This window comes from Colobus angolensis, unplaced genomic scaffold, assembly GCF_000951035.1.
Source record: "Colobus angolensis palliatus isolate OR3802 unplaced genomic scaffold, Cang.pa_1.0 Scaffold41, whole genome shotgun sequence".
NCBI lineage: Eukaryota > Metazoa > Chordata > Mammalia > Primates > Cercopithecidae > Colobus > Colobus angolensis.
The window spans coordinates 70,498-81,199 of record NW_012117488.1 but is presented as its reverse complement, the minus strand read 5'-3'; the positions used below and the strand labels follow the sequence as shown (position 1 = coordinate 81,199).

The 10,702-nt window shown below is 36.5% G+C and overlaps 1 protein-coding gene across 1 annotated transcript in view; it reads right to left on the bottom strand.

Moving 5' to 3' along the window:
- The window catches only part of LOC105521848 (probable ATP-dependent DNA helicase HFM1), a 117,732-nt gene that overhangs the window by 97,211 nt on the left and 9,819 nt on the right, over positions 1 to 10,702 (bottom strand). The window contains 4 exon segments of the mRNA XM_011956191.1: positions 27 to 97; positions 4,280 to 4,327; positions 4,666 to 4,914; positions 5,207 to 5,238. Coding sequence (XP_011811581.1) covers positions 27 to 97; positions 4,280 to 4,327; positions 4,666 to 4,914; positions 5,207 to 5,238 — 400 coding nt within the window.

Here is a 10,702-nt window from a genome sequence, read left to right as displayed (position 1 = left end):
ATAAATAAGTTAAATAAAATACTTACATCATCAAAGGCTTTGGACTGTATATAGTTGAAATATGGAAATTCTTTGAAAATACTTCTAAATTTTGCTGCTTACAATAACATTAAGGAGCCAAATATTTCAGAATTTAAAAAATTGGTTACTTTTAATTTTAAAATTAAGTTACATTAATATTGATTCTGACAAAGTTTAATGATGAGGTTTTAACATTTGCTATTTGGCATCTTAAGAAAAGAATTATCATAAATTATTCTAGTCTCCAGTCACATTCCATATTCTGAAAAGAACTTGCAAAGTTCCTATAGGGAAATAAGAGATTATATAAGGGTTATACTTGAGTGCTAAATATAATGGAAGAGATGCAAGTACATAATGGCAACTAAGTCAGAACTACACTTCTAGTTTATCTTTTCCAGAGTAGTGCTTTTTCTTATTTACCTTGACAAGGCCACTTGATTTTTATCTCTTCTTTAATGTACAGAATTTCACTCAACTATTTTATTAAGCATTGATTGTACTTCATTAGCTGATTTGTTTCTGGTTACCTAATACTAAATCTCTTTGTTTTTGATAATTTAATTGTGTTAGGTGGTGGGTTTAATTGTAATCATCAACACACTGGCTTGACAGGAAGAACTTAAATCATCCTTCCCCTATAAGAAAGTTCAAAAATATTAATAGATATGAAGAATAAACTGTGCCCTCTCCAAGGTGAGGGTCTATTGACAGATTGGGAGATATCTGTATTTACATGGTATTCTTCTTACAGTATATCAACTACAGTCATTGAACACTATATATAGAATACATTAATAGATTTAGAAAGCTGTGGGAAGTTCTAAATAAAGAAGAAAGTGAGTTCCTACAATTGAGACTGTTATAATCTATTAGAAGATCTAAGATGGTTAAGAACACTATCTGAGAACACAAGTACATAGTTATTTAAACAACTGGATTTTTATAAAGATATACAAGAACTGATGGATTGCTGTAGTGATCCTGTTTAAACTTAGATCATATTACTTCTCTGATCAAATTCCTCCCTTTCTCTCAAAGTATATGGCTATAAGGCTCTACATGATCTTGTCTTCCCACTGCCACTCCCTCCCCGCATCAGCCCCTGCCTTTATCTCTCTGACTTCATGTCCTACTACTCTTTCCCCCTGACTCATCTCCTCTAGCTATACTGAACTCTGCTGTTCTTCAAAAAATCAACCATGTTCCTGCCATGAGGCCTTCCGCTGCCTAGACTGTTCCTCCCTCCATTAAGTGCTTACATCTCTTCCCTCCATTAAGTGCTTATATCTGACCTTCTCAAGGTCTACCCTAAGTACTGTTTAATTCTACACCCTGAGCCACGAATCCTAGCAGTCCCAATCTAACCCCCTTATCCTGCTCTACTTTTTTCTTTTCCCATAATAGTCACTACTTTCTAAAAAACTCTATGACTTATTTATATGTTGTTACAGTTGTTGAGATCTAGCTTCTTCCCCACACTCATCCCAAGAATGATATCTCCTCAAAAGCAAGGATTCATTGTCTGTTTTCTTCAGTGACATATCCCAAATACCAAGAACAGTGCCCGACACATAGTAAGTACTCAGTTAATATGGGTTTGTAATTATTACATCAAGCAGTTAATTTATAAATCCTCATTTTACTTTCTGGTGTGCAAAGTATCATATCTGTGTCAAAACAATAACATAATTTTGGATTTAAAAATCCATCAGCTTTAGAAGGAATCTCATTTTTCCTTCAAAACATGTCTCTTTCTATCAAATATTTATTTGTAACAAGCCCACGAGTGGGCCATTATGTTGGTTTTCTCTCATTAGATAGTTCCATATCAATTTATAGAATCAGTGCTTCAGCTCATAGGAAAACTCAACTGCTAACGTCATTTATCATCAATATCAACAATTAAAATCAATTTTTTGCCTTATGTTCAATAAACTCTCAGCAGTGTCACTGAAATTATGGGGAAAATGTCTGCAGAACTGAAAATGACAAGACTACTGTGGTAGGATCAATCTGAGAAAACTTCTAATGCCCTGAGGATTCAAATGTAGTAAACTATTTAGAGAGAATAAGAAAATAAGGTGTGTCCACGTAATCTGTAAACTCTCAAATTATCACAAATAGCATTCAGTCTTCCACTTTAAATACATACTTGGAAACAAGGTATAGGACAATGAGTTTTATACAAAATGAACTTTTTGGACAATAAATCAGTGGACACAAGTGTAAGCAGTAGTCCTAACTAATAAAGATCCCTAAATAACAGAACCACTTCAGCTGTGCTAATATAGCATAAAGATCCTCAAAGCTCTTTAAAAGTCAGTGTCACATTATGGAAAAGCTTTCCAGTAAGGGATAAGAAGAATCAGCCATTGTACAGATAATTAAACATCTTTAACAGGTTACTGCTAATGTATTTCCTATGTTTCTATCCTATTTTGATCACCAGAGGAAGGAAAGTGTGGCAGCATTGAGACACCATGCTGAATAAAGTGCTAAACACTGGCTCTGTTTATAGTTACTATATCAACATGTATAACCCTCTTATTGATCCCTCTCCCTCACTTTTACTATCTGCAATGGAGGCGATTTTTCATGAGAAGTGAGGCAAATATTTTCTAACCATACTTCAGAATTATCTCAGATGATCCCTTAAGTACCCAGGATTAGAGTTATTGTTGCTAGATTTCTCTAGCGCAGCTGTGCAATATCTGGAATTCATTTTTCATTTTGTCAACTAGACTATAACTTCTGTGGATGCTAGAACACTCCCAAGCATTGAGTCACTAATTATACATTCCTAAAGCATAGTTTTAATGATGATGTTTGACCTGCTCAAAAATATTACATGGTTTCTCCTTATTACAGAGATTGTAAGCATTTTCACTACAAAAAATAAGTAACTATGAAAGGTGATAGATACATTAATTAGCCTGATTGTGGTAATTATTTTTGCAATGTTTACATATAAAAAAATTATGTTGTACTCCTTAAATATATACCATTTTTATTTGTCAATTATACCTCAACAAAGCTGGGGGAAAAATAAAAAATAAAAATAAAATAAAATAAACCTTTGACCTTGGTATTCATGACATTATATGATACGATCCTAAGATAACTAGCTAACATTTCTTATTACTTCTTTAATCATATCTTTCCCTTCAGCCAAACTGGAAAGCTTATTCTTTCCAAATGTATTTCATACTTTTTTACCTTTACCCTTGCTTATGTCTATACTTTTGCCAGAACAATTTCCTTACTTTACCTGCCTTACTTTATTTGCCTTTCAATGTATTTGGAAATACGCATGTAAGTAAGTCATGATCCTTCAAAGAGTTCATAGATCATGGGGAAATAGTCACATAAATTGCTGGTGAATTAAAACAGAATGAATGCACTATTATAGGCATACACAGGGTATTAAAGAAGCAAAGACAATGTTACCTCCAGAACACACAAATGTACTCAAAATATTTACGCTGGAAATGCCCAGACATGAAACTGAAACTTGGATTCTATGTATAAACTCCAAATTAGATTTTCAAAAATACTAGATCTGTGGAAATGTCCCCAATTCATACAATAACCTATTCTCATCCATTTCCCCTGCCAAGTTCAACCCAGTTTGGCTGCTCTTTCTCAAAGGATGAGAAGTAATCTGTACCTATTTGTAAGTAAATATGCTCAGAGTTCTGCCAATAATACAAATCTGACTTCTGTACTGAACTTGTCATAAACTGATAACAAACAGTTCACAAATTGAAACCAGTCTGCAGTCACACCTTGAGTAGCACTATCACACACATACTTTTTTTTTTTTTTTTTTGAGATGGAGTCTCACTCTTTTGCCAGGCTGGAATGCAGTGGCACAATCTCAGCTCACTGCAACCTCTGCCTCCCAGGTTCAAGCAATTCTCCTGCCTCAGCCTCCTGAGTAGCTGGGATTACAGGCACACACCACCAAGCCCAGCTAATTTTTTACATTTTTAGTAGAGATGAGTTTTCACCACATTGGTCAGACTGGTCTGAACTCCTGACCTTGTGATCTGCCTGCCTCAGCCTCCCAAAGTACTGGAATTACAGACGTGAACCACTGCACCTGGCCACATGTACCTCTTACATCACCAAAAAGATTAACTTTTCCCTCTTTTTCTCCATCAACCAAAATTAACAGAAACACAATTAAACAAAATGTTTTAAAATTATGACTTAATAAATATAAAGCAGCTATTGTAAATAACTTAAAGGATACAAATTTCTGTGACAGCCTTCAAGGAACCTAAACTATTTTCTGTTACCTCTGAAAAAAAATCCTACATATTTATATAAACATTTAAAAAAAAATGTAATGGTCAGAAGCTAGGACCTGAAATGAGTATTTTTAACCTTTCCATAAAAACTGTTTCAATAAAACTAACACAACTTTTTATTGAGAGCAAAGTTAAAAATATTTAGCACACAGGATAAAATATTTTAACACACAGCCCAGCTTAGAAAATAATGCAACATAATAAAAAATGCAAAAATTGCACAGAGAGATAATCTACTCAAATTTACTATATTTTTACATTTTCCCCTATGCTGAGAAATGCAGATTAGTCTGTACTCATAAAATGAACTGAAAAAGCAAGAAATTACTTTGAATATCATGAGGCTGGAAAGCAATCGGAAAAGATGGTGCTTTGAACATGCCTTCTCCGATTTCAGAAGCAGAAAAAGCATTATTTGCTGTAAATACACTTGCAGAATATTGAAATTTCTGCCTACTATTGCTATAGTTCCTTGATTTCCCTTTGTTCATTTCTGTTTGTACAATTTTCACTGAGCCAATGTGAGAGTCCAATTCACTGTCATTAGAATAAGCACTCCCAAGGCTGGGCGCGGTGGCTCAAGCCTGTAATCCCAGCACTCTGGGAGGCCCAGACGGGCGGATCACAAGGTCGGGAGATCGAGACCATCCTGGCTAACAGGGTGAAACCCCGTCTCTACTAAAAAAATACAAAAAAAACTAGCCGGGCGAGGTGGCAGGTGCCTGTAGTCCCAGCTACTGGGGAGGCTGAGGCAGGAGAATGACGTAAACCCGGGAGGCGGAGCTTGCAGTGAGCTGAGATCTGGCCACTGCACTCCAGCCTGGGTGACAGAGCAAGACTCCGTCTCAAAAAAAAAAAAAGATAAACACTCCCATGTATACTGTCAGATATTTTAAATAATCTCCAAAAAAAAAAAAAAAAAAGAATTTTCTCACTTGTAACATTTGCTTGGAATATGAAAAACTAGCATAAAATTGGCCCCTTTAAAAAACATTCATAGATTATGGTTTACTCAAACAAAAAGCTAAACATTCTCCTAAAATACAACTTGCTAAGTTTACCACTAAAGCATGTCTTTCTACTTTCCTAAAACTCAGAGAAATCCATTTGTGGTAGTCAGCCTCCAAAAACGGCCCCAGTGATCCTTGCCTGCTCCTCACCCCTTTACAGTCTCCTACAAATTGAATCACGGAATCAGGACTGGCCTAACTAGCAGAGTACTGCAGAAGTGCAAATGTTTGACTTACAAGGCTAGGTAATAAAAGACATCACCCCTTCCCCATGGTCTCTTAGATCTCTCACTCTGTGGAGAGCTAGTCACAATATAAAGAGAGCACTCAAGCAACCCTATGAAGAGGCCAGGTGGAGAGGTACTGAGGTCTCCTGTCAACAACCAGCACTGACTCTTCAGTCAAGGACAGCAAGCCACCTTGAAGAGAGACCTGATAGCTGCTGTCAAGCTTTCAGATGACTGCAGCATGTCTAACATTTTGATTGTGGCCTTCTTGTGAGAGGCCCCCAATATCTTTATGCATTCTCACAAGACAGCCTAAGCCAGAAATACTGGCTAATTTGTTCCTAAATTCCTAGCCTGTAGAAACTGTGAGAGATAATAATGTTTACTATTGTTTTAAACTACTAAATTTTGGGATAATTTTATTACACAACAACAGATAACTAATATTCCATTTAAAGTCAGTAAAGTGCTTAAGAGAGAGAAAAACATACTAAATATAGTCACATTAAATAGTAAATTTTATAACATCTAATAGTAGTTAAATTTAACTGAAGTGATTCAAGTTACTCAATTGTATTAACATATTAAATTTATAGGAACAAATTAATAGACTTGTTATGAATTAAAAGTTGTCAGCAACTGCATCTCACGCCACAGAAGCTACCAGATAAGACAGTTTTCTTAGCCAATCAAATCAGCACTGTGTACCCCCCTAAAAAGGAAAAGATGTAAACTAAGTATATCAGCAGATTAAATCATCCCAAATGCTATATCCAACAACCACTTCAATGTAAGAACTACTTCTTTGCAAAGTTCTAAAAACAAGGAAACATTTTATCTTTAGGACTGTACTGTATTATATTTGACTGATCAAAAGACAATCTATCAAAATAACTTGTTCACAATATCTCTAAGGGATGAAGCAACCATTAAGGTTCCTAATAAAACACTCACATCTTCTAGAATAAGTAATGGAGACGACTTATCCATTCAGGGCTGAAGATCAAGTTTAATTACCAATGGCCAGTGATTTCATCAATCTTGTCTACAAAATAGAACCTCCATTAAAACTTGCCTAAACAACAGGGTTCTGAGAGCTTCTGGAATGGTGAACACATCAAGGTGCTTACAAAGTGGCATGCTCAGAGAAGTTATGGGAACTCTGTACTCCCTCCCTCATATTTTGCCATATGTATCTCTTTCATCTGGAGTTGTACCCTTTATAATAAGCTGGTAAATGTAAGTAAAGTGTTTCCCTTAGGTCTCTGAGTGATTCTAGCAAATTACTAAACCTAAGATGGGGTCATGGGAAGCCTCAAATTTGTAGTCAGCCAGACAGAAATGTGCGTAGCCTGGGAATCTCATTTTCAGCTGGAATTCAAAGTGGGGTCAGTCTTATAGAACTTTTATACTTGATGTAAATGACGAGTTGATGGGTGATGATGAATCAATGGGTGCAGCACATCAACATGGCACAAGTATACATATGTAACAAACCTGCACGTTGTGCACATGTACCCAAAACTTAAAGTATAATTTAAAAAAAAAAAAAAAAGAACTGAGCCTTCAAACTGTGGGGTCTGATTCTAATTCCAGGAGTTAAGTGTCAAATTGATTTAAACTGTTAGATGCCAAGTTGGTGTCAGAGAATCAATCGGTGTCAGTCAACACCCAGTCTTTACATTTATGGTCAGCTGATTTCCAATGACAGTGCCATGACATTCAGTAGGGGAAGAACAGTCTTTTCAACAAATGATGCTGAAACAACTGAGTATCTATCCACATGCAAAAAGAATGAGGATGGACTCCTACTTCACACAAATATTTAAAATATTAAATAATAGATAACAATGTAAATGTAAGAGCTAAAATGTAAATGTAAGAGCTAAAAACTCTGAAACCCTTAGAAGAAAACTTAAGAGTAAATCTTCATGACCTTGGATCAGGCAATAGTTTCTTAGATATGACACCAAAAACATAAGTAACCAAAGTAACGCCAAATAAGTATTACATCAAAATGACAGCATAAGCATAAAAGAAAAATTAGATAAACCATACTCTATCAAAATTTAAAACTTGTGCTGCAAAGAACACCATCAAAAGAACTGAAAACTCACAGAATAGGGGGAAATATCTGCAAATCCTACAGATGATAAGAGACTTTGATTGAGAATAAAGAACTCTTAAAACTCAACAATTAAAAGACAAATAGCCCAGCTAAAATACGGACAAAGGACCTGAATAAGACATTACTCCAAAGAAGATATACAAATGGCTGATAATCACATGAAAAGATTGTTAACATTATTGCTATAGACTGGATATTAGTATCCCTCCCTCCAAATTCATTTGTTGAGGCCCTAATCCCCAATGTTTTTTTTGTTTTGTTTTTTGTTTTTTTGAAATGGCGTCTTGCTCTGTCACCCAGGCTGGAGTGTGGTGGCAGGCGTGATCTCAGCTCACGGCAACCTCCGCCTCCCAGGAGATGATTCTCCTGCCTCAGCCTCCTGAGTAGCTGGGATTACAGGCGCTTGCCACCACACCCAGCTAATTTTTGTATTTTTAGTAGAGACAGGGTTTTACCATGTTGGTGAGGCTGGTCTCAAACTCCTGACCTTATGATCTGCCCGCCTCAGCCTCCCAATGTTATGGTATTTGGAGGTGGGGCCTTTGGAAGGTCAATGGGTTTGGATGAGGTCATGAGGGTACTTCCCCATGATGGAGTTAATGCCCTTATAATACGAGGATGAAACATGAGTTCTCTCTGTTTATACACACACCAAAGAAAAACCATGGGAGAACATAACTAGGAAGAGGGTCCTCATCAATAACCCAACCATGATCGCACTCTGATTTCTGACTTCCGGCCTTCAGAAACATGAGAAACAAATGTGCATTATTTACACCACCCAATCTATAGTATTTCATTGTAGCAGCCCAAAATAACTAAGACAATTAGTCATTATGAAAATGCACATCAACACCACAATGAGATACCGCTTCACACACCCAGTAGGATGGCTGTGATACAAAAGACAGACAGTAACAAGTGCTGGCCAGAATGTGGAGAAACTGGAACCCTCAAATATTGCTGAATGGGAGTGTAAAGTGATGCAGCCACTTTGGAAAACAATTTGGCAGTTCCTTAGAAAAGTTAAATATAAAGTTACCATATGACCCAGCAATTCTATTCTAGGTTTATATCCAAAGAATTAAAAACACACATTCACGCAAAAACTTGCATGCATTTTCATAGCAATATTATTCACAATATACAAAAAGAGAAAACAACCCAAATGTCCATCAACTGATAAGTGAATAAACTAAATGTGACATATCCATTTAATGGACTATTATTTAGCCATAAGAAAACTGAAATACTGGTCGGGTGCAGTGGCTCACGCTTGTAATCCCAACACTTTGGGAGGCCAAGGCAGACAGATCACAAGGTCAAGAAATGAAGACCATCCTGTCAAACATGGTGAAACACTGTATCTACTAAAAATACAAAAATTAGCTGGGTGTGGTGGCGTACACCTTTAGTTCTAGCTACTGGGGAGGCTTAGGCAGGAGAATTGCCTGAACCTGGGAGGCAGAGAACCAGGCAGCGAACCAAGATTGCACCACTGCACTCCAGCCTGGGTGACAGAGCGAGACTCCATCTCAAAAAAAAAAAAAAAAAAAGAAAAAAGAAAAAAAAGAAAGAAAGAAAGAATGAAATACTGATACACAACGCAACATGCATGAACCTTAAAAATGTTATGTTAAGTGCAGCCCTTCATGCTAAAAACTCTCAATAAACTAGGTATTGATGGGATATATCTCCAAATAATAAGAGCCATCTATGCAAACCCACAGCCAATATCATACCGAATGGGCAAAAACCAGAAGCATTCCCTTTGAAAACTGGCACAAGACAGGGATGCCCTCTAGAACCACTCCTGTTCAACATAGTGTTGGAAGTTCTGGCTAGGGCAATCAGGCAAGAGAAAGAAATCAAGGGTATTCAGTTAGGAAAAGAAGAAGTCAAATTGTTCCTGTTGGCAGATGACATGATTGTATATTTAGAAAACCCCATCATCTCAGCCCAAAATCTCCTTAAGCTGATAAGCAACTTCAGCAAAGTCTCAGGATACAAAATCAGTGTGCAGTAATCACAAGCATTCCTATATACCAATAAACACACAAACAGCCAAACGATGAGTGAACTCCCATTCACAATTGCTTCAAAGAGAATAAAATACCTAGGAATCCAACCTACAAGGGAAGTGAAGGACCTCTTCAAAGAGAACTACAAACCACTGCTCAACAAAATAAAAGAGGACACAAACAAATGGAAGAACATTCTATGCTCATGGATATGAAGAATCCATATCATGAAAATGGCCATACTGCCCAAGGTAATTTATAGATTCAATGCTACCAATGACTTTCTTCACCTAATTGGAAACAACAACTTTAAACTTCATATGGAACCAAAAAAGAGCCCACATTACCAAGACAATCCTAAGCCCAGAGAACAAAGATGGAGGCATCATGCTACCTGACGTCAAACTATACTACAAGGCGACAGTAACCAAAGCAGCATGATCTGGTACCAAAACAGAGATGTAGACCAATGGAACAGAACAGAGTCCTCGGAAATAATACCACACATCTACAACCATCTGATCTTTGACAAATCTGACAGAAACAAGAAATGGGATTCCCTATTTAATAAATGGTGCTGGGAAAACTGGCTAGCCATATGTAAAAAGTTGAAACTGGATCCCTTCTTTACACCTCATACAAAAATTAATTCAAGATGGATTAAAGACTCATATGTTAGACCTAAAACCATTAAAACCCTAGAAGAAAATCTAGGCAATACCATTCAGGACATAGGCATAGGCAAGGATGTCATGACTAAAACACCAAAAGCAATAGCAATGAAAGCCAAAATACAGAAATGGGATCTAATTAAACTAAAGAGCTTCTGCACAGCAAAAGAAACTACAATCAGAGTGAACAGGAAACCTACAGAATGGGAGAAAATTTTTGCAATCTACTCATCTAACAAAGGGCTAATATCCAGAATCTACAAAGAACTCAAACAAATTTAGAAGAAAAAAACAGACAACCCCATCAA